At 43.7% G+C, this 24,459-nt stretch overlaps 1 protein-coding gene across 2 annotated transcripts; it reads left to right on the top strand.

Moving 5' to 3' along the window:
* The first annotated feature begins 86 nt into the window (after window positions 1-86).
* fam124a (family with sequence similarity 124 member A) lies at window positions 87-23,129 on the top strand. Of its 2 annotated transcripts, none has more exons than XM_028393744.1 (4): window positions 87-304; window positions 3,896-3,927; window positions 15,682-16,448; window positions 22,108-23,129. In XM_028393744.1, exons 1-4 carry the CDS (start codon window positions 249-251, stop codon window positions 22,909-22,911), a joined length of 1,659 nt encoding a protein of 552 aa, XP_028249545.1. In that variant the 5' UTR covers window positions 87-248; the 3' UTR covers window positions 22,912-23,129. The 2 variants fall into 2 exon arrangements, with proteins under 2 accessions (XP_028249545.1, XP_028249544.1); XM_028393743.1 differs by having other exon boundaries at window positions 15,676-16,448.
* Window positions 23,130-24,459: the final 1,330 nt, after the last annotated feature.

Genomic DNA, 24,459 nt, shown 5'->3' with positions numbered 1-24,459 from the left:
ATTTGCGACAGTCCCTGAAGGCATCACATCAGCGCGCAGCTGACGCAGAGCAGCAGGCATCCAGCAGCAGCCGCCTGTTGCTCCAACTTAAACCCTCTGAGCTCGGATGTGGAGTCAGACCGCGCTGGACTCACACCCTCCGCTTGTCCCCTCGGCCGTGTTGTCTCCGGCAGAGACACTTGAATTGTCCTGTTGGACTGTTTAGACGGGGACGATGTGGCTAACTGCTGCGGAGCTGAGCCTCTGAGATGGAGAAAACATTAACAGAAGATGACTGCGTGGATTCAGGAGCCGAGACTGGAGGGTGAGTGGACCAGAAACACGCGTGACGGATGCTGAAAGTCTTCTCTAAATGTTTTTTTTACTGCGAGATTATAAAAAAAACAATCTTCTTAAAAAATGTTAGATAAGCAGGAGGCTGCGTGAACGCCTCATTCTTCTTGCTAGCTAGTTAGCTAACTTTGTTTTTGCTTTAAAACTTAATATAAAGTTTAAAGTATCATTCCACAAACAGTAGCCTACATGTGTGTAACGATGAATTGAATTTAAGTGAATAACCTGTGCGTTAAAGCTAAGAAATTTCACCACAACTGCTGTACTTTATCAAAAAAGCCCAAAGTCAAAAGTTTAAGTAAGTCTTAAAGTTTTAATGAAGTTTGGTTTTGCTGGTCTAACTGAGCTTCAGTCCACTTCATCTTAAACAAGACAGTGTTCAAACCAAATCCATGTAAAGTCTGATAATGACATATGGAGGAAGTGTAATCCTCATGCTTAAGTGAAAAGTTAAGCCTTAATCACCTCGTTTGGAATTAATCCACTAATTTAAGGGAGTTTTGAGGGAAAATAAATCTTCTTTACTCTGTTTTCAGCCATTAAAGAAAGATGTGCCTCAGTCTCTCCTGCGGTATGTCACTGTTGTTGGATGTAGTAGTGTAGAGGTGTATGTGAGTCATTAAATTGGAGGACAGTTATACATTTTTTTGTTTTGTTTTGCAGCATAATGCAGTTGAACACCAGATTTTCTTTAATTTTAAACTAAGTCTTATCATACAGTGATTAAAATGCATCCTTCAAAGTAAAGGCTTCGGCCTAGGATGGAAGATTACAGAGACAAAAATGTAAAACTGTCCTTTAAAGAGTCATTTAAACTTGTGTGACATGTTGGCGTCGTCCAGAAAGATGACAATGAACTGAAAATTCTTATAGAAGTGATTTATTCAGCCTGTTTATTACCTTTAGTAATGAGATTTTCATTTTAACATCTGTAATTCTGATATTACATAAGCGTTGTTTACTTACTTACTACAAAATATCAGCTTTACAGGCTGGGAAAGTTACTGCACTTCCTGTTCAGCTCAGCCACCAGTTTAGGTTGTGTTATACTCCTGGTACATAAATTATTGATTCATTGCAGGCATTAGATGTAAGTCAAACTAAAACAAGATTCACAACCACATCGGTGTGGTAATTTTAGCAGAAGCTCTGACAGAAAAGCCGTATTATAGCCCAGGTTTTAGCCACTTCATGCCACTTCGGTGTTGTTTATTGATGCCCATGAGTGGCAAAGTAATAATTTAATCAATCATTTGATGGACAGACTCATGGAGGCTGCATGATAATGTTGTGGTTTCTTGGAGAATGAAGGCTGTGATTGAAACGCAGGAAATCACGTCTGACGTTCCATCACTCAGTCAGTGCTGGTTTCTTTTAAACCGTGACAGTGATCCTTCCTAAAACACAACCAGAGCCTGACTGTAAAGGTGTCAGGCTGTTAAAAATGATCATATGAGTCAACATTTGGAGCAGGATGTATTACTTTATGTCCATCTTCATCCTGCTCCTCTTCACATGTCTTCTCTTCCTGCTAATCAGACCAGAGGCACCTGAATCGGACGCTTCAGAGCCTGTCAGGTCACTCTGCAGTCAAACGCCGGGCTGACGGGGCTGCTGCCTGTCTTCGCTTCACTTTCTGTTTATTGTCTTTGGACGGAGATGAAGCGAGGCAGTGCGGTCAGACTGGGAACGGCAGGCGAGATGCTAACTGGCTCCGAGTCCTGCCAAATACTCACACCCATGGGAGCCATCAAAACAGACCCACAACTACTATACCTCCAAATCTACTCCGAAGAGTCATAAAGCTTAAAAAGATGTCGTGTTTTTTTCCCACTCCTTTTTGTCATTTCCATGCAGGGACAAGACTTTTGCTCCGTGTCCCTCTGGCAGAACCTTCCGATCATTTATCTGCTCACTATATTTATCTTCTACTTTCACCGTCGGTGCCAACATTTTTTTTCCCTCTCTGCAGTTCATCCTCATCTTTTCTTGTCTTACCTTTCTGTCCTCACCTCTGCCTCTTCCCCCTCACTCCCCTTCACTCCTCTCTGCACCGCTAATGCCTGTTTTTAGTTAGATTGATAACCTCCTGCTGCAGGAAACAGACCTGCTCCTCTGTTTCCTGCAGCTTATTAGTTTAGAGTGTGTGTGTGTGTGGAGGAGCAGTGTTCTCTGGTTGTCAGCTGACTCCTGTGGGACTAATATTCTCAGCTTGTGTCCCATACATGTGATTCCACAGATGGATAGGAATGTTGCATGTGTAGGATGCTTTTAGCTCCTCGACCCGCCTTGTATATGTTGGAACACGTGTGTGCGCAGTTACGTAAAATGTTATAATTTTACCTCCAATCTATGGAGATAAGATTAGCAGAAATCTAATCCAGCTTCTCTCCTATCTCAGAGATAGAAGCAAAAAAACGATTGTGTGTGTGCATATGGGAAGAAGTTCAAGTACAAAAATAATAATGCATTTAAATTAAAAACAAACTGACGCTTCTGAAGGCATCATATCTGTTCCTCAGCACTGTTGGATATTAAACAAGATGCATCTTCCCCTTTTAAACTATGATTCTAGCTAAGTTAGGTTAATCACCTCCTGTTATTCCACCTTTGCCATGATGCACCAGGTTTGCAGTGAGGTTATCAGGTCTTAAAATACAGCAGGCGTGTGTTACTTTGCAAAATGGAAAACAAAAGTTACATAAGTGTACATGTGATTTTTGAGTTTCCTGTCTGAAACTCTGCAGATTATGCAGAAGGAATAAGCACTATCCTGGTTATTAGCAGATATAAACATAAACTGTTCAAGCCTGCTTAACTTTGCAGGTGTATTTGTGTCCAAACATTTATAAAACAGCTAAGTTAGCTTGTGACAAATCATCATCACTATTTAATATACTGCACCCATGGCTGCATCTGATTGGTCAACTGCCATCATGAGTGTGAAACTTATAGCTTTTCAGACCAGCTTTTGTGACATGTTCATCAAGCACGTTCACATCTTCTCTCTCTAAAAAAAGCAAACATATCTGTAGTAAAATGGTGAGCTGTCCCTTTATCGGTGAGTTTATGGTAATAAATTGTGTTTTTCTTAAAAAAACGTATCATATCATGTGTTTTTTTTAATTACTGCAGGCTGTGAAATGGCTGTGGCTTATTGAGATGAATGTCTCTAAATACTAAAGGTTGTAAGTTGGTAATAAAAAGATCAGATGTGCTGAAAAACTTCTCGTTGGTGTGATTACTGTGGCAGAAATACTTGAGTAAATGTCCTTTCTGTGTGTGATCCCTTCAAGTTAGAAACCACTGTGAAATGTCTGTGTGCATTTTTGGTGACCTCTCCAGCTGGACCTCTCCTACTGTTTAGCCAGATGTCAGCAGTTCGTTTGAAATAGGAGTTTGTCATCCTGTAAATCGTGTAGATCGCACTTCATACTGTAACATAAACTCCTGTCTCCTCTCGCCTGGTTCTCGTCCTCTTTGTTTCTCTCTCTCTCTCTTTCTGTGTCCACGTCACCTCTCTCAATCCTGTTTTTTTTCTCTTTTCTGTCATCCTCTGCAGGTCTGATTACAGTCCCTTGTCCTCAACAAGCAGTAAGTAACACACACACACACACAGCTTTATCTCCCTAATACACACCAACAAAATAAATCCACTCAAAGGGAAGGATTGTGTGTGTTCAGTGGACCTACAGCAGATTTTAGGCAGGAGTCAGGAGGCGCTTGATTAAAATATTTTCTTCCCTCCTACCACAGCACACATTTGCCATAATGCTAGACAGATAACATCATTGGATACAGTAAATTATCATCAATTATGGGGAAAGAATACTTATTTTTGTTGTTGTTGTTTTTAGAGGCACTTCCTGTTTTTCACCCATATAATGAGATAATTTAGGTCCAATTTTGGCTTTTGTGCAACCAATCTGTCCTGTTTCATCTGACTTTTTAACAATGCTGCTGCGTGCCTGTGTCGTCCAAGAGTAAAAAAAAATCTACTTTACATTGCACACACACAGTTGTGAGGCATGTGTGGTCCTAAGTGCTTATTATGTGTGTTTAAATCTGAAGCCATCTCTTGCTGCTGATGTGTCTACACAAGTGTGTCAGTGTAGTTTTGTGAGGTCTGTGTTTGCCGAGGTCATGACCTGTTCTTAGTCCGGTTGCCAGGACTCCTGGTCTTTCACAATGAGGAGGATTATATCCAATATTAGTCCATTAATCTGGTCTACAGGAAGCTGGGTTATCCCACCCGCACCACACCCGCAAGACAGGAAGAATAGAAACACACACACACACAGACAAAGAGGGATCCAGCAGTGAGCGTCTGGTTTGGGTCCCTCCGCCCCTTATGTTTCCTGTGTCATCACTGTATCAGTTGAGCTTCTGCCCGCCATTGTCATTACTGGAGGTCAGAGCGGGAACAACGTGTGCAGCAGCACATTGTGCCCAAACACAAGCACTCTAAACACACACTGAACGAGAGAGAGTGACCAAATTCGCGAAGACACTGCTAGCCCAGAATCCATATAAAAAGTGTTGTTTGTGATTGGCTGGCAGCTGTGGGATGCGATACAGGCAGATAAAGATGGCGCACTGGTACATTAGTCAGACTGAAGTTGGTGCAGATGGTCACGGCTGACAGGACGGGACAGATGGACACAATCGCCCGTGGTGACAGATTGTCTGAGGATGTGTGAAAGGAAAAGTTACTCATGTGTCGAGGCACTGTGTGTGGCTGCCCCCTCTTCGTCTTCAGGGTGTGAGTTTGTGTCTATTTTTGTGTGTCCGCGTGCACCGATGTGTTCATTCTGCAGAGGTGCACGCAGCGTCTGAGGTATATTTAGGTTATGGGTACAGAGCACGCTGGTGTTTGTACAGGTGGTCTTCACCCCTGATCTATTGACCTCAGCTTAGACCAGCCATAAGCCAAACATCAACAGAAGAGCCTTTAAAATATGTATTTCAATCTACATATAACAATATATGTGTGTGTGTGTGTGTAAGTCAGCCGTGATGCCTTCAGGTGCAGCCACTTTCATCAGAATCAGAAGCAGGAATTACTTCCTGTGTCTCTCAGTGGTGCAGTATGTTGCTGAACCAGCTCCTGTAGCTGGTCAGCACAGTGTGGAGCGGGTGAGAGGGACAGTCCAGTATAGTCTTGTTGCCTCTGATTGCCTCATTAATGTTGTCTGCTTTTGCTTTGATACCAAATCACAAAATGTGTTTTATTTCTATTTTTAAAAAAACAACAGAATAACAATAAGGGGAGCAAGAGTAAAATATTTGCTTTATACTCCAGGCACCAGTGGCACCTTGTACTTCATAGTTTTGCAGATTTCACCTCAGCAGGGAGATTAATGTCACACTGGGGTCATAGTTGTGTTGTTAAAGCTAAGTTATTGTGGCCTTTGACAAGACAGCAGGCGGTTATTTGTCAGGCAGAGTGACGGAGCCTCCAGATAGTTTCTTTTGGCCCAAATGTCTGTTACAAAGACAAGAAATAAAGTCAGACATGCAGCTGGTTCATTATGGACTCTTCCAAGCCCAATTAGAGGTAAAAGGAAAAAAAGGTAGTGTGTAACATTATAAATTATCTCAGGGAAGTGGAACAAGTGACACATGAGGGGGAAAAAAATGATCCAAATCCTTTATGGAGTCCTGAATTCATCAGTAAAACGTTGTGTTACAGTTAAACTGAGGAGTGGAAATTCTAGTTGCATGAAATGTATGCATCAACAGTGGATTGACATGTGATCGGTCTTTTGTGCAGCGTTCAATAGAAAGTAGAGGAGGAGCTGATTCCTCCTCAGACACTTAATCACACAAGCTCCCTGCAGATGAGTGTCCTTTCAGCCTGAGTGACCTTTGACCCTGCCCCCAGTGGTTTTCTGCATGTGTGATGTGTGCACATGTGTGTTAGACAGAGTCAGAGGGGGTTCAGCTGTCAGAGTAATGAGTTGTTTTTCCTAATAGAGACGCTCAGAAAAGGACGTGCACGATTTGCCACACTTGACTTAAACAATATAGCATAGACGTATTTATTACATACAGATGTTGACTCATGAAAATTTACACCATAGCCTGACATCCAAAGGAGAGAGAGAGAGAGAAAATACTTGGATGAGAGATGAAAAGAAAACTGGAGATGGATTCAGGATGTCCAGCTTCTGCAGGTAATGGTAAGAAAAACAAAAGACTGTGAAAACACGCCCAGCTAAACGAGAGGTCAGGACTCATTTCAAACCCAGCATCAGCACATGGAAGAGGTCAGCGAGTCTTTTATAGCGCAGAGGTCGAGACAGGATTGATAGTGTTCTAACAAAAAAGCCACGGCAGACACAAACACAAGGGGGGTCATTGTTGTAAGGGATCAGTTTGTCACCAGCAGATGTTTGCCTGCTGGGATGAAGATGCACATATCTGTGTGTGAGTTTAAAGGATCACTGTGTGCGGAAAAAAGGCTGCGTTCGATTTATAACCTCGGTATATGTATGAATTTATGGCCTCAAGCAAGCAGCAACCTCCAGGACTCATAATGAATCCAATGTAGAGGTGCAGTTTCTGAAGTGTCCACTTGAGGCTAGCTACAATAGTAAGACTCTGGTCTGGAATCGGGACAAGATGGCGGCTACTGGAACCTTAAAGCTGCTTTAACTGTCTTCACTGGAGTCCATTTGTCTTTATATAGCTGGGATCTTCTTCATGATTCTAGGAATTAATGTTGTTGAGTATAAAAGGCGATAAGCTTTAGAGCTACACACGTGACTCTAGTGTCGTCTGACCCTATAGCTCCCCCTGTTGCCCATATATGGTCGTCGCTGGCTCCAAAAAAAACCAACATATTTTTGACCGCGGTCCTAACTCCAGGCTTCAAAACAGCAACATTTTTGACAGCCCAAAGTTCTGTACTGTACACTAGCGGGAAAATCTAATGAGTGCAGCTTCTCTGTGTGTCCTAAGTCTGTGTGATACAGGTCGTCTTAATCATCCCCTTTTTGTACCGTGTTCCTGTCATCGGCGGTCAAATGATGACTCTTTTCCACAAAGTGAAACTCTTGGCTCGTCCGCTAATGCCTGCAGAGCTGCTCATGTTATTTCTGTTCAGACGGGCAGCAGATTAGCAGAAGCAGAAACACATGTGCATTAGAGTTACTCTCAGCTGTTTGTACATCTGTACAAGGCTCAGCTGTTGGATTCAATATTTCAGGCATAAAGCACCAAGGTCTGTAAAGTTTAACTCCCATGAGTGAACGACATCTAAGAAGATATTAATGTAGTACTGCACGTACGCACCAAATAATTGCACATATGTTTTATTTTTAAGATTTGTGGCAGTATTTAGGCAACTGGAGCAGCGGTAGAAACTTGAAAAGGTAGCTTAGGTCATCATGAAAACTAGAAGTTCAGAGCATAAACTCATTTAAAAATGTCTCCTGATGTAATAGTTTGTAAGTTAAATATTGTTCTTATGTTTGCTTATCTAATCCGACCTATTTGGAACCACAGTTTTTCCTCTTAGCTGCCAAAGCACCAATATTGTTTACATTTTTAAGGAGGCACACCACAAAAGTGACCTCACAGCAAGATGCTGGCTGAGACAATTCTGTGTTTTTGTGTGACTCCTGGTGTGTCTTTCTGTTACTGCTGACCTTTTTCAAGGGTGTACGCCACACATATGGGTCTAGGAAATTTAATGTGAGAGAATGTGGTGTGTGTGTGTGTTGCACCTTTTATTGGTTAAGGAGGAGATCTGCCTCCTTTCATCTGCACTGACTCTCATTCAAACACTACAGAAGATGACGATGAGCACTGAGTATCCTTTTACACAGCAAACCACTTACAGTGATGTCAGCCAAGGTACTCTCAACACAGTCAGTTTGAATAGCACCTGATGGATCAAGGACCACCCATGACACACACACACACACACACACACACACACACACTGGTGGTGCTCTGTGTGGTTGGATGTGTGAGCTTCAGACTCTTCTATAAGGCAGCTTGGATTAAGTGTTACCAAATGCGCATCCTCCAAAATGAGACTTGAACCATGAGGCCAAGAGAAGTAGGCAGCATTTGTTAATTGAAGCGGGTCTGTCTGTCCGCTGTGTAGCTGTTTATATTTAGTCTAATGAGCTTAATGTCTGTATTTATAATACCTGCATAGACTGAATTGCGTAAATTCCTGGAAAAGAAATCATTGTTTTTATTCTTACCGCTGTGTTCTCAGTGTTTTGGAGTCGATCAGATCCTGTTTTATTTTCCTGAAGCCCAGTCGGATGAAGCATCACTGAAAGGCAATGAACACAGTGTATTCTGGGTGTTGTAGTTTTACTACTAAAGAAATACTGCAGCCCTTCTTTTCTTTGTTTCATTCGGTCCTGTAGCAGCAACCTCCAAACTTTGTTTTACATTTTTACTGGTGTCAAGATTTATCATTTCTAATCATACATTTGTAGAGCTGGGTCTGTCTAAAACAACACATAGAAATTTAACCCAATCAGTCAATTTGAGCTGAAGAACAATTCTGTACAGTAAAGTCTTAAATCAGGTCATTTTCACCTCTTGAACTTTGCGTCCTTCTAAGCTGAGCTGCCTTGTCACAGGTCTGTCTGGAACAGTGAAGGTCAGTGGACATTCATAAACTCCTCACTAAGCCTCCTCTTTTAATCTTTCCCCTCGACAGTCTGCCGTTACCTATCTAATCTATCTGCCTCTTTAGGTTTGAACCTAACAACAGATTTAAGCCAGGACTAGTGGCTCCACATTTCAGTCCGACTGCTTTTATCTCCTGTGAAACTTTAGGCTTGGCAGCGTGCACATACAGGGCCCTTTGTATATCCTACTCTGGGAAAGGAAGTCGGTAATTAGGGCCCGAGCACCGAATGGTGCAAGAGCCCTATTGAAACCCTTAGGATTATTATTTTTTTTTTTTTTTTTTTTTTTTTTTTTTTTTTTTTTTCCCCCTCCGAGATCGCATTTTTGGAGGCCTTAACATGCCCAAAAACTCACCAAACTTGGTAGAAAAATTCATTCGCCCGAAAAATTTTGAAATTTGCTGACTTTTGAAATGCACATATAAAAATGGCTCTATAGCGCCCCCAACGCGTAGCCCCTCTGGCCGGTTTGACACAGGATTATGAAAATTGGCACACATATGTATCACCTCAAGACGCACAAAAAAGTCTCTTGGACCCCCCCTCCAAACCCAACAGGAAGTCCGCCATTTGAAGGTTTGTGGCCATTTTTGGCGATGTGTGACCCTGCTGCCAAACTTTTCACGCCTCGCATACTTCAACGGATTGAGCTGAAATTCGCAGTGTCCACTCAGGACACCATAGGGAATAGACGCATTCCAAAACTCTTACAAAAGTCTGACGGTGTGGCCGGGGCGTGGCCTCAAAGTTTGACCATTTCTGAGGACACAGAAAGTCTCTATAACTTCTTCGTTTTCTGTCCGATCTGTACGAAATGTCACATGTATGATCAGAGTCTGACCCTAAACACATCTATACAACAATATTGAGGCTTTGATAGAGCGCCACCTACTGGCTACACAAAATGTTGTGTTTTCATAGGTTTTTCTGCCTGCCCCCCTGGCCTGTTTTGAGTAGGGTCATGAAAATTGGTACACATGTGTATCACCCCAAGATGCACAAAAAAGTCTCTTGGACCCCCCCTCCAAACCCAACAGGAAGTCCGCAATTTTGAAATTTCTGTTAATTTTTGGCGATTTGTGACCCTGCTGCAAAACTTTTCACGCCTCGCATACTTCATCCAAATGAGCTAAAACTCACTGTGTCCACTCAGGACACCATAGGGAATAGACGCATTCCAAAACTCTTACAAAAGTCTGACGGTGTGGCGGGGGCGTGGCCTCAAAGTTGACCATTCGCCATTACAAAGGAAGTCACTGTATTTATTGCCCTAATGCGTAGCCCCGCTGGCCAGTTTGACACAGGATCACAAGAATTAGCACATATGTGTATCACCCCAAGTCGCACAAAAAAGTCTCTTGGATCCCCCCTCCAAACCCAACAGGAAGTCCACCATTTTGACTTTTTTTTGTAATTTTTACCGTTTTCTGACCCTGCTATAAAACTTTTCGTGCCTCGCATACTTCATGCAATTCAGCTGAAATTCACTGTGTCCACTCAGGACACCATAGGGAATAGACGCATTCCAAAACTCTTTCAAAAGTATTACCGTGTGGCGGGGGAGTGGCCTCAAAGTTGACCGTTCGCCATTACAAAGGAACTCGCTGTGTTTTATGCAGTACTACCCATATACTTTATGCAATGTGGACAAAATCTTACAGTACTGCCATGGAGCCGAGTCTAAACAGATATATATGCTAATAGGATGATATGGTCATAGCGCCACCTACTGGTAGCAGGAAAGTTTGGTTGTAAACATGTGTTTGTTGTATATCTGTGGAAATGAGAGGAGGAGAGCATAGCACAGGAGAGTATAGGAGACGAGAGCATAGGAGAGAAGACTGCGATGACCCCGCGGATCGCAAGGTGCGCGAGGGCCCGCAATGCTGCTTGCAGCTTTAATTCCCTTTATTTTCAGGTCCTGCTTATGTTGCTCTTTAGAAGCTGTACCCGGCACAAATAGAGAGTCGTGTCCTTGTGTGTCTTCTAGGCGACACCGTAAACAAGCTTGTTTTCTCTTTATCGTGTCACTAAAAATGCTGACTTGCAGTCTTCCTTGTGCAGATTGGACTCAAGTGTGAGATGCTGCTGACACAGAGAGCCCAACAGAAGCTTTCAATTTCAGCTCATGTCTCAGGAGACGATGCAATACATCACTTTGCTGTGACACTTTAGTCACATGAAAAGACCAAAGCCAACAGTTTCACTAACAGGTCACATAAACACTGTATGATTGGTGAATGTGAACAGAAGAAGGTAAAGCTGCTCAGTTTGTTCCCATGCTCCTTCTTAGAATATCAAAGAAGCCCTGAAACTAAGTTATAGAATTAGTGACCGATAGAAGGGAGAGCGAGATGAAAAGAGGGTAGAAACTAGGAATGTCACGATCAGGACATTTTGCTTCACGCCGACTGCTCATCGCTGTCGAGTTCCACATGTGCGCATTGCCGCCAACTGCTTCAGCCTTCCCAAGCTACGACATTTCACACACGCAGCGGCTCATCGAGGTCTCGAACCCAGGACCTCTTGCACCAAAGTGCAAGGGAGGTAGCGTCCGATTCCGACCAAGTCTGAAATCACGTAATCAGGTCCGATTTCCGATCACGTGATCGGATCGGGACATCCCTAGTAGAAACTGAACCGCTAAACATGGACATCACCCAGAGTGTTCCTCCATGTGGAGGCTCTGGTCGGTGCCATCTTCTAGATATCCAAATATATAGGCCAAGAGGAGCTAAGGCAGGTGAAAACCACTTAGGTGTTTGTTGATTAAGCACAACATTAAGTCTTATGTGAGTTTTGGAGCTGTGCTTACTTTCTGTCATATGGCCATGGTTCTCACTGCAGTGCTGGAGGAAATCTCACAGATTTCATAGATTACTGATTTAAATATCAATGTGTATTATTCTTGGAGGCACAGCAGGATAAATTATAAGCACAAAACAAAATGGCACAAATGATTTACTGCATTTTGCCTGATCCTATGGTTTCCTCGCAGCTCATTAGCCGAAGTTTCCTCGCCCCTGTGTCTGGGAACCTCTGGCTCAGAAGGTTAAGACATCAGGATTTGGAGTGACATAAAATAATGTGTTAATAGGATCAGTTCATTGTTGGTTTTGGCCCAAAGAAAAGTTATCGTGTTGCACTTCCAGAAGGCTTTGAAAGCGTTATTTACCAAAATCTGAATCAGAGGAAAGCTTCACTGTGCCTCTTTGAAATGACAAAGATTTACAACCAGAACTTTATGACCTTATATTTGAATTTCTTTGGCATCAGTCAGTCAAAGTGATGTATGAAAGTTGGAACTCTGCATCCTTTTTTTTTTTCTCGTTCTTTTTACCAGACGACAAAAAAGGGGCCCCCATCTTGAATTTCCTCCTTCAGTTATTTTGACTCACACTGAAGGCCAAGCTAGCTAGAGCTAGGACTGCAGCGCCTCTGCACACATATGCACAAACACACTCGGAGTTTTCGCTGCTAATCACTCTCATATGTGGAGGGGCCACTGGAAGGCTTGTTGTTTTATCTCACATCGTCATCTGAGGGCATGGCTGCGAGCATGTGTTGCTAGTTAACACTTGAACACAATGCGAAGGTCTCCAAATTATATTTTAAAAAAAGAGAGACTGTCCGGTCCGTTAATGAGCACGTTTCTAATTGTGGGTGTTGAGGATGAGTGCGTCTGTCGAGTCAGAACATCAGTTTTAGCTTGAAGACTCAAGTGGATTAAGAGCTTAGACACACTCCTCCAAAGCTTTACACACACACACCCCTCCACAGGATTGGGGTAACTTAATCTCCAATCTATTCTCCTTTGTGCCAGCTCCCCATTAACCCTTATTGATGGAGGAACAGATGATGACTGAATCATATCTTGGTGAAATGCACCTCCACATGTTACCTGCTCCTACCTTTTATGGGGATCAATTATTCATGTATTCACTGAGTAGATGGTCTTTGTGTTGAATTCCTCAGGCTTTCTTAAAAATTTCTCAAAACATTCTACTTTGTTTTACTGACAAATGTTTATTTGAAACGATATTAAATGATAGAAACTTCACAGGCACCATCATTGTCACAGTGGAATCAACACCTTTCCATGACATTTTAAAGCAAAGCCGATCATAGATGTACTTAATCAACCTGTTCTCACAGGCACAGTGACAGCAGGGTGATGGACATGGCCTCCTGCAGTCATGAGAATAAGTGCTTGTAAAGTCCCACAATTGTAGCCAGACTTCATCCAATCATGGGACAGATACAGCCACCAAAGTCAATGTTAGACAGGTCACCAAGCAGTGACTCCATCCATCATCCTGCATCACATTAGACAAAAAAATGATTAGCCGGTTTAGTAAAATAATGGGAGAAGGAATTTTTCTACGTCTGGCTAACTCTCATTTTTGTAGCACTTGTACCAATACCCAACCTAGTGTAGTCAGTATTTTATAGTAGTCTGTTTGCTATAGTTACACCAGTAATAAGAAGCGAGGACAGTGGAATGTGTGATGATGGACTGATGAGTGATATCTTGTCTTCTGGTATGTTTGAAAACACTCCACTGCAGCCCTTAAAGTCTGGCAAAACAACAGCTGCCGGCTAACAATAGAAACGCATGTATGACCTTAAACGTCTGCGTTGGAGGTCTCTAAGGCAGACAGAAGGATGAACTCCCCATATTCCCGTCATCCAACAGCCGTTTGGGTCTAGATGTGCGTTTGGTGCCAAGGAGAAAGACAGTGATTCTAATGCGATCAGACAGAAATAAACACTGTGTGTGGCCCTCTGTGTGTGTGTGTGTGTGTGGAAAACTGTGGCCTCAAACCCCAACTTAGATTCATCTTTTAATCCTTACGTCTTTTTAGTTACAGACTTGGATCTCCCGGTTTGCTGTGCTGTTTCCAGCGTTCTTTAAGCGATGCAGAAATTTGACAGATTGGACATTTCTTATCATGAAGAAGGACGCTCTCAGAGCTGCGTAGGAATCAGTGCAGAGAAATCGAGCTGTCTGTGCAGCAGAGCAGTGTGTTGCACAGTAAATACCCTTAAAGATCCCTATCATCCCCGTGTTTGGCTTCTTTATGCCAGCTTCACATCAGGGAGACAGACACTGATTCTAATGGGATCAGGCAGACGTTAATGAGTGTGTGTGTGTGTGTGTGTGGCAGGACATCTGTGCCCTGGCATCCAGATTATACCTGCACTGGATCTTTCTTGATCCTGCTGTATTTATCTCTGTAGACAAACTGAATGAGGACATTTTAAATGTGGGCAAATCTGATTTTATATCTTTGATATAAAATCTGATTCCTGATCCTTTTTATAAAGCATAATTCTGGTGTATTTTATTAATATTTAATTAAAAATGTGATGTTTACAGTGGTCGATATGCAAGCCTTATGTGTTCTTTGCAACAATATATGACATTCTTGTGTAGCAAAGTCTAATAACAGTCATCCAGATAAACTAACATCCAGTGAGGAGCTCCTGGCAGCTGCAGGCATGTTCTGAGATGTGATAATGGTCCATGATGTGTTGTATTTTTTGGAAGTGTCAGCTCTTTCCAAACTGTTTTTCAATGACTAATTTTATGTGGAAATCAACTTATTTACTGCCAATGGAAGCAACAATAATGCAAGAAGAGCTAATGGCTGCTTTTTAAACCGAACCTCCAATGGACACTCTTTTTCAGTAATGTTTCATTGTAACTTGATCTTAACATTTACAAAATGTCACCTCTTTGGGTCCAGCAGAAACTGTCCTTTTGCAAAGGCCAATGTGGCTCATGAGACTGAACCCGTCCCTGTTTGGCCTCTCTGTTTCATAGAGGAAATCTGGCAACAGCCAAACGCTCTGCTGTACCACAGACAAGCAGACTGTGTGTCCTTTCCTTTGAGCACAAAACGAAATGGGACAAGTCCCCCGAGAAGTTAGATAAAGACCCTAGGAAAGGTTTTTTTAAAAAAACAAAGAATGAACGTACACGCAGATAAGAGGAGATAGCGTGAGTACACGTACGACTGAAAACACCGCCGTCATATGGAACATGGCGGTGCCTGTTTGTGTAGCACCTGTGTCACGGTGCTGAGGTTTTCCAGGTCAGGGGTTCAGGAAGAGGCTACACCTGAATGCATCGCTCCTGCTGTGGTCTGGAACATTCCTCTGGGCTTCAGTAATGACTCCTAATGGCACTAATGAGCCTCCGCAGAGGAGCCCTGCTGCATATGGGTCTGCTGGAGAGTAGGGGGGGGAGGGGTAAACACCGAAATTGGAAGAAAGATGGAGCTAAATGTGGATGGGTGAAATGGAGACAGTTGGGAGTGAGAGAGAGGGAAAAGCTGGGGAACAAAGGGGTAAACAAGCGAGAGGAGTGGGGAGCAGGAAAGGCCCAGTATACCCAGGAAGTACATAGTAGACAGACGCTGGTGGTCCTGTCATATAGCTACATATAATGATCATTATCTCAACAAATCTTTAAAGAATCTGAATAAATGTAAGTGCACTAATCACTTTTAACTGCCTGTATATGAATGTATTACTGTATGTGTTGCCTCTCTTCAAGCTCTTCAATGAAAATGACGTGCATGACTGAGAACCTTCTTACATGTTTGCCTGCTCACTCCTTAATCATGTCTTCTTGAAATGTACTCATTTTTTCCTCCCTCTCTTTTCTTGTCTGCTGGTGGAGGTGAGTTATCCATGGGCGAGCTCCAGGATCCCTTCCTCGTCAGCATCCACCTCATTGCAGACCCCGGCCAGGGAAAATTCCTGCAGCGCGCCGCTGATGCCGTGCTGGCGTGGATTCACCCTGAGCTGCAGCTCTTCAGAGTCTCAGAGCGGGCATCCATCTCACAGCGACCCAAGCTGAAGCGGCATCAGAATGGCGGCCCGGCTGCATCCTGTCAGCCGGCGCTGGCCGTCATCCTCTTCCTCCAGGAGGCGTATGGCGGCGAGGAACAGATTCTGATGCTGCACCGTGCTCTGCAGAGACCGCCGTGGCGCTACCACCACACAGAAAAAGTCAGCAATGGCCGCCGGATGCTACCACTCACACCATGCAGTCAGGACTTTTTCACTCTGTCTCCCGGCACGCCGCTCTGGGCTGTGCGACAGGTCCACTACGGGAAGGAAATCGTGAGATTTACAGTTTATTGTCGCCACGAAAATTATATTGACATGGTGCGGCTGTACAAGCTGCTGCTGCAGAGGAGGGTGGCGCAGAAGAAGGAGGACTTCTGCTTTTTTGTGGTGTACTCCAACCCTGACATGGAGATCCAGCTGTCGTTCAAGAGGCTCCCACGGGGTCAGAGTCCAGTGGTGCTGGAGTCAGCGGTGATGGAGGTGAGGGTCCGTGATGTTGGAGTGTTGGTGCCCTTGCTGCCCCACCCCTGCTGCCCCATCAGTGAGGTCCGCTGGCAGACGGAGGACTACGATGGAAATAAGATCCTGCTGCAGGTAGGAGAGTTTGGTTCTAGTTTTCTTCCCATGCTAAAATCTAGTATTTTTGGGGGCGTGCACATGGACACAGATAAGTCACTAATTTAAGTCTGCCTCATTAAAATCGAGGGGATTTCACAATATTGCTCTTTTTTTAACGTTTCTGTAAACTTGTCTGGGGATGTCCATGTTCACTTTCTCCTCATGGACGTGGAAGTATAACACGTACAGTTCATCATCAGTTTGCTCACTGACGCTGAAATATAAAGCTGTATTTTTGCTTTGTAAATGTGGGATTATTCCTGCCTATGTCATTTGTTCTGGCACCATATAAAGCACTTTTCCTTTGCTCAGAACTCCTGAAACATGAGGCTCAGATGTGATGTTTTTCCTGGAGTCCCAAGATCTCAAGAAATCTGTCAGTGTGTTTGACCACATGGCAGGACAGAGTAACCACAGAACAAAAAAGGGGAGGGTTGCTGAAAGTGTGCAAGACAAACAGAGAGAAGTGGCAGATTCATAGGAAGAAAAGAAAAAAAAAAAGAGATGACAGAGTCCAAAAACAACCAGCACACAAAGAAGCTTTTACTCATTTCATTTGTGGGCCTCTAATTTAATTCACCCGTCCATCCCGTTCATTATCCAGACTGATAGAGTTTGCCTTGTCTGCTTTAATTGCCTCTTGCTGATTACACAACACTGAAAGATGGACGTGCACAGAACTGCTGTTGTTTGGGGGGGGGTATCGGTTTCAGAGGGGATGTGCGTGCAGGCAGTGGGAGACAAGTCGTTTTTTGAAAGTACAAGCCGATTAAGCTGCAGTCCATTACTGGGATTGCAACAAGAGGGAGAGAAACAATAAGCTAATCTACCGTGACAATGGGCCATATGCATGATGCTTAAGTGCCACCTGGACTTCAGTCCATGTGCTCATCCACAGTGTGTCTCACACCTTATGTCTCATGTCAAACACTATCAGCAGCAGCCTCTGAGTTAATGTATAAAATGAAGTTACACCCAGTTAGCTTAGCTTAGCATAAATACTGGAAGCATTTAAGGGACAGTTCACCCTAAAAATCACATATTTGGGAGACTTTGTCATTTTCTGCAGTATGATGGAGCTCAGATTGGAAAAGCTTGTAGCAATGAGTGTCTTTCCAGAAAGGATGACCCAATAAAATCCACAGACCTGAGCAATTTCATGTCAATTTTCAACCTGACTACACCGTGCGACCGTGTCACTGCACAGAATGCAGCATGCATCTTACCCATGACTACAGGATTGTACTTGTGACAGCGTGACTGGATGTAAACATGCTAAGAAAGTTGGGTCATGGGTCGATGCAGACTGCCCGGTCCGATCGTTTCTTGTGTTTCTAATGTTAAAGTTTCATCTTTAAAGGATTTAAATCTTTATTTCCTTTCCTCTGCCATGTCATGTATTTGGAAGATTTAACATTCAGTCTCCGTGTTTTTTGGCTCACTGAGGTCAGATCTCCGGCAGACCTGGCTTATCCTCAGATAACTAAAGCTTACAAGAGTAAGGGGTCTGATCATCACCATGTCAACAACCTCATTACCCAGCACCCCCTGCTGCGGCTCCTCACCAGCATTGTAGCATGTTGTCCTCACGCAAAACTGGACACATCCTGTCAGGTCATATTAGCACACACGCATTTTCACCCACACATGCACAGAGATAGTTCATAACAAATGTGTAAACTTCATCCTTCCTTGGCCTCCTTTCAGTTTTAAATGACTGTCTGGATGAGGGGGTGACAGCACTCACCGCCTCCTTCTTTCCTGTGTGGAAGAAGAATATATGCAGCTGTCGGCCGCTTATAAAAAAACAAAAACAAAATGAAGACGAAAAAAGATAAACAGGATGAAGTGGAGCTCAGTGACGGACAGAGACGAGAGGAAAGGTGGTTTATGAGAGCGCTGACATTGTGCAGAGAAAGAACTGGAAACACGCTGAGATCTGTTGCACTTTTATTTTTTTCTTGTGAGGACCCTCACTAATATAACAACTGCATACTTAAACCTCAAACCTCAAATCCACCGATTGTATTGTATCATAAATCCATTACAACGTTTATACATGCACTCCTCTCCAGGTTCAAACCAGCTATTAAATAATACAGCTCTGCTACAGCTAGTGAAGACCTGCATAAATCAGTGGCTAGAGAATGGCGCTATAGAATCACTATGTAAACAGGAAGTGAATTACGAAATATGAAGGGGAAAAAATACTCTTAATTTCTACCTCAATTCAGATTGAGCATGCCCCTTGTGACATCATAAGGGGTAATCTTTTCATTTCTTTGAACTAAACCTTTTCGTGATACATGAGACTAGCATCAACTTCGCTCGCCGCCTGTCAGTTTGTTGAATTAGCCGGACTTCCACAGTGTGTAATATTTACTAACAGTTTCTGTCTCCTCTGGAGGCGTGGGTTCGACTCCCACTTCTGACAGTGTTAATTTAGGGGGCAGCAGTGGCGCAGGGTTATAGCAGGGTTGATCCCAACTCCTCCCTAGTCACTGTTGTGTGTTCTTGGACAAGACACTTCACCCTAGCCTGTGGCGCGCCTTGCAAGTCATTGTATGACACAGCCGTAAAGAATTTCCCTCTGGGATTAATAAAGTATCTAAAATAAAAAAAATAAAAAATAATGATACACAGAAATCTTCTTTCTAAACATTCTGGTCCAGTAGACGTACGGTGCTGAAATAATCCACTGATTTTTTTTTTTTAGCATTTTAGCTGCATACTGCACAGCTTGCTGACTTCTTCACATCCCGAGCTATACAGTACAGTGTTAAATGCTTTAGCATAACAACGTTAAATAGTTCTCTGCCCAGAAAGTATTTCCCTCTGCCTCCAGCCTTCTATAATGTGCTCTTTCCAGTTGCACCATGAAATGCTTTTCATAGGCGACATTTTTGTGGTGGAACATGGTTCCAATGAATTCTACAGCTCTCACTGTGTCATATGCAGTTTGCTCAGGTGCTCGCATGATTGGGCCAAAAGCTGTGAACAAAGATAGTAAGTGGCTCTAACATTACTGCTCTCAATGCTCCATTATAACTTAAATAATAAGAGCAGCGCTGGTAATTAGACGCAGCAGATCATGAAGAGCACCCACTCAACAGTAATGGGTGTCCTCTTAATGAGCCATTAGCTTAACAAGCTGCACTTTCCAGTCTAGTTTTGATGTTCAGGACAGCATCAGTAGCATAGCAGCGCTGTGCACGTAAGAAATAGCAGACCGAGTATATTCAGTACTGTAGCAGCCCTTTACACTTGAACCATTAAATGGATGTGTTAATAATACTTTTTTTCTCCTCTTATAAACTGTTCAGCGTAATAAATTTCAAGTATTGGATTGAGTTGGATTGAGTCAGGTTATTTATTATTGTCAGAAATACAGACAGGGTTATTTCCTGTGTGGACGTTGTGGTCCATTGTGAGGATGTGGTAAATCATAGGAACCCTTTAAGACTTGCCTTTGTGATATTTATTGTTGTTAAACTCAAACATATGGAAATCTACAAACCCTCCCCTCCTCCTCCTCCTCCATCTCTGAAATAATTGTCCAGAGGCTGCTGTGTGGAAAGTTATTGCTTCTGCCTGTATTGTCTGGTTGGTGATCCGGATGACGGCGCAGACACGAGAGCAAGAAACATGGAGAAACAATCAGCAGCGGGAGGCCGCGTGTTTGAATCTGTACAGAGGAAGAAATCACAGACGAGAAGCTGAAGTGACAGGGCAATGAAATGAATCCTGCTGCAGCTGCCTTACATGTTAGCAAACGTCCCGCTACTCTGTTGATGAGAATTGCCTGTAGATTTGCGGTGTATCTTCCTAAACAGCAGTCCCTGAGTTTTAAGCTACCCTGGTTCCATAAATGGAGGTGTGATGTGCACATGGGGCTCCTGTGGACGCTGATGACTTCTCCAGCTGCTGGTGTGATTCATATAGTGCTCGGCCTGAGAACAGGGGGCGTGCGGGGGGCTTTTTGTAAACCCCGGGGTTCCCTTGTACCCCCTTCCTGCTTTCACTTTGCTGCCTTTACGTCGCGTGAGCAGCGCCTCGTTGCATTAGAGTCTGACAATGGGAGGTTAATGTCTTGCAGCTCTTTTCCTTTGACCATGTATTTCACCACATGTGTAGAATAAAAACAGAAAGATGGAGGAGTTGCTGTTATGCTTATGCTCCAACTATCCCAAAAAAGAAATTATATCTAACTGCTTCATTTAGTTTATTTCCAAAGTGAAAGACCAACAACTCCTGTGTGTTCTAGTGGCATTAAGCTCTTTGTTTTGGTTCTTTAGCACAAAAATGTATCTATCCTTTCCAAACGTTTTGGAACTAGACAGACCTGGAGGAGAATAAAACGACATATGGTGTCTGGGTGGAATAAGGAGTTCTCAGAGTGACTGGAGAGTTATCGTGCCTGTCATGATGTCAACAAAGGAGCGATGTGAGAGCCTAAGAAGAAATCCTTTGAGACTTTATTAGCCTAATAGATAGCTGAACGAGCAGGTAGTGGGAGATGATGGGAAAAAAAAGTGCTTACTTGGAGGAAAAGTTGAGTGAAAGCACGCTAGGTAAAGTAGGGCTTATACCAGAGAGGGAGAAGAAACTGGAAGATAGCTCCTCTGTGTAGGAGGCAGCGAGGGCCTCTGGAGATTGTTAAATTGTCTTAAAGGTAGGGTAGGAGAGTCAGCCAGATTTGGAAAGTAAACACACGCCCCTTTCTCTCGGAGCTCACCCCGAAGCCACGCCTCCCAATCACATGGACGCACTTTACCTGAAGACGAGCTGCGGTCTGTGACTTCGGCCATCATGCACGTACCTCTCTGGTGCGCGCAGAGCAGGAAGAGAGTGACAACCAGCCAATACTCCGTGCAGGGTCCACCCGGAGGATTGGCTGATGTTTTTAGCGTTTTATAGCTTCCACAGATGATTCATATTCTTCGTTTTAATGTGAAACTAATTGGTTGCTATCGGATTGTAAAGAGAAGTTACACTAATTTAACAAAAAGTGCATCAGAATGAAATCTCCTACCCTACCTTTAATAGATTAGTCATATGTAGATAGGTGTCATTATATGCTGCGTTTCTGGGTGTCAGAAGAAGCAGATCGCTTTAGGTCTGTAAACCGAGGTTCTGAGCATGTCCAACAGGGAGGAGGCCCTGGGCCAGACCCAGGACTCAGTGGAGGGATTATATATCTGGCCTGGGAATGCCTGGGTATTCCCCTGGATGAGCTGGACAAGGGAGGTCTGGGTTTCCCTGCTTAGGCTGCTGCCCCTCCAACCCAACTCTGGATAAGCAGAAAAAAAGCGTTCTAATGCAGTATCCATGTCCATGCCTCCAGAAAGTCTCCACATAAATGTAATTAGAAAGAACTGGAATGGTTGTAGATTAGATTAGATTGTGTTTTTCATGCTGGCTCACAGTCAGGGACCCATTATGGAACAGTGCCAGTCCTAATGTTTGCTGTTCCACCTGTGCTTTTTTACTGTATCCTACAAATGGCTCCTTGCATGTTTTTAGGTTCGGTTTTGTGATTCTGAATGATCAGTGTCTGTAATCTCACTGTAGATTGTCTGATGTTAACAGTTTCAGTCTGACTTGTCTTTTTACGTTGTCTTTCCTTCCTGCTCAGGTCCAGGGTTCACATTTCAAACACAGCCACATATCCTCCACTGTCCCTGAATCTGCCTCCGCTCCGTCCACCTTCACCCGGAGCAGCAGCAGCTCCCACAGGCATCGCCGTTACCACCAGCGGGTGGCCTCCCGCCCCAGAGTCCACCAGACCTCCCATGGTTCCCTCCCTCTGGCTTGTGAGGAGCCAGATGAGCAGGAGCAGTGGCCGGACCGGCACCATCCTGACAGCTGGAGGTCCCAGTGGAGGGGCCACCGGTCCAGCTCCCTCTTTTCTCTTCCCAACCTGGGTTCAGCCAGTTCCCATTCTACCTGTTCCTCTCCAGGGCCTTCACCCAGTCCCCATCAGAGGAGCCACTCCCTACACCGGAGCTCCTCCTTCATCCCACCATTCAGGCTCAACGTGGATGCTCTGGTTGGAGCAGAAGAGACAGATGTGGACACAGGGATCAAAGTTATCCCAGGGAGCAATATGGACCTCACGGTGGTGTCCGCGTACGTCAAATCTAACCTGACTTCTCGGCCATTATCGGCCCCGCCAGAAGACGTTGGACCTCAGCTCTCACCTGGCATCCCGGAGAACACCTGCAGGTCAGCCACACTGGGTCGGACTCCAAACAGCTTCTCCATCAAAAGCTCTACCTTTGTGGGGTCTCGACCTCAGAGCACAAGCGGGAACACAAGCGCTGCGCCGTCATCGAGCGACGTCTCCATAAACAAGTCAGACAGCTGCAGCGTTATTAGTGCACCAGTGGAAGAAGCATACAGAGCAGAGGAAGAAGAAGAGCAAGAATTCTACATCTGAGACTGAGAGGACTCCCTCTGACTGCAGTACTGACGGCTCTAATCTGCCCCCTGGTGGCTGATTGTAAGAACTACAGGAGTGAATTTGTTCCCATGTATTTGTCATTGTTGCGTCTTCTTGCATGTAGATATAAGCTTTGTAAATGTCAGCTCACATTATTACACATATAATGGACCAATCACATAACTGTGTACAGGAACACCATTCAATTAAACACAATTAAGTCTCTTTAAAGTGTGCTACATGTCTATGTATATTTTTCAGAGAGCAAGCAACTTAAATCAGTATTTATTTAATTCTGTTTTTTATTTTACCTTAAGACACAAAAAGCAGTGGGCAGCAGTGACTCAGTGGTAGAGCAGGGTTGTCCAATAACCGGAAGGTTGGTGGTTCGATCCCAACTCCTCCCTAGTCAGTTGTTGTGTGTCCTTGGGCAAGGCACTTTACCCGCATTGCCTCTAGTGTACTCACTGGTGTGTGGCGCTCTTTGCTGGGCAGCCTTAAGCAATTTCCCTGATGGGATTATTAAAGTATTCCAAAAATTCAAATTTTAAAAAAAGGCTTAATATAGAAGGAACTTCTATTTTCCCCTTAAAATCAATTTACCGTTAAAAACAGTCTGCTTCTTGTTTGGGATAATTAAGAGTTGGCTGTAGTTTTAGTCTTTTAATTTGCTAATCAGATTAGATAATGACAAAAATCTAAACTAAATCTAATCTTAAAACATCAACGTCAACTCCAACTAAAGATGCTAACAATAGTGTTTTAAAATAAAATCAATTATTACAAAAATACTATAAACAAGACAACAAGAACCAGGTCCAGGTTTTTAATGCGGTACAGTGCTGCCCTCTTGTGCTGAACCTTCAGGTTAAAGATGTCATTTGAAATCAGGACTTCCAAAGACTTTATTACTATTAACAAGCTGTACCTTTGGTTTAAACTAATCTCTACATGAATTTAGGTTCTTCGGGACTTGTTGAAACAGTGTTAGTGTTTCAGGCAGGTCTGTGATTCCCCTTTGTGTGTCAGGGGAAACCTTTGAATGACCTCCAGCCGCAGCTTGGCCTGTGAAACCTGCTCCTCTGCAGCGTCTGAGCACTTAACCAGGTGTGAGTCTGTCTGTGTGGTCTGCATACATGCATACAGTCTGGAGAGGGGAAGTTCAACGATGGCGCCCACTGGCTGGCTGTCACGGCAAAGCCTCCTCCTCTCAGCCCTGCAGAGGTGATGTCATCCTGGGCCAGTGAACATACAGAGTGATATAATGTGAGTCTGGAAAACAGATCAGCCCTCAGAGATCCCTGACAACGTTTCATATGTAGTGTTCAGCAGTGCAAAGTCACAGTGAGGAGGTGGGCGACATCTGCATTCTTCAAACATCTTATCACCTCATAAACACTTCATGGCCTCTGAAGTGTGGTTATACTCTGCTCGAAGGAGGAGGACACTTTTTATTTTGCACAAAACTGTGAAATAAGCTTCATAGAACATTTTCTAATCTTAAATACGGCAGCAAAAAAGTGAGATTTACTGTCTCTGTAGATG

Source organism: Parambassis ranga, chromosome 21 (assembly GCF_900634625.1).
Source record: "Parambassis ranga chromosome 21, fParRan2.1, whole genome shotgun sequence".
NCBI lineage: Eukaryota > Metazoa > Chordata > Actinopteri > Ambassidae > Parambassis > Parambassis ranga.
This window is presented reverse-complemented; position numbering and strand designations above follow the sequence as displayed.

Excerpts from the sequence above, each read along its gene's own strand:
- fam124a (XM_028393743.1), top strand. The coding sequence starts at position 249 with ATGGAGAAAACATTAACAGAAGATGACTGCGTGGATTCAGGAGCCGAG. Across the intron at positions 305-3,895 it reads TCAGGAGCCGAGACTGGAGG|GTCTGATTACAGTCCCTTGT; the intron begins GTGAGTGGACCA and ends CATCCTCTGCAG. Across the intron at positions 16,449-22,107 it reads GAAATAAGATCCTGCTGCAG|GTCCAGGGTTCACATTTCAA; the intron begins GTAGGAGAGTTT and ends CTTCCTGCTCAG.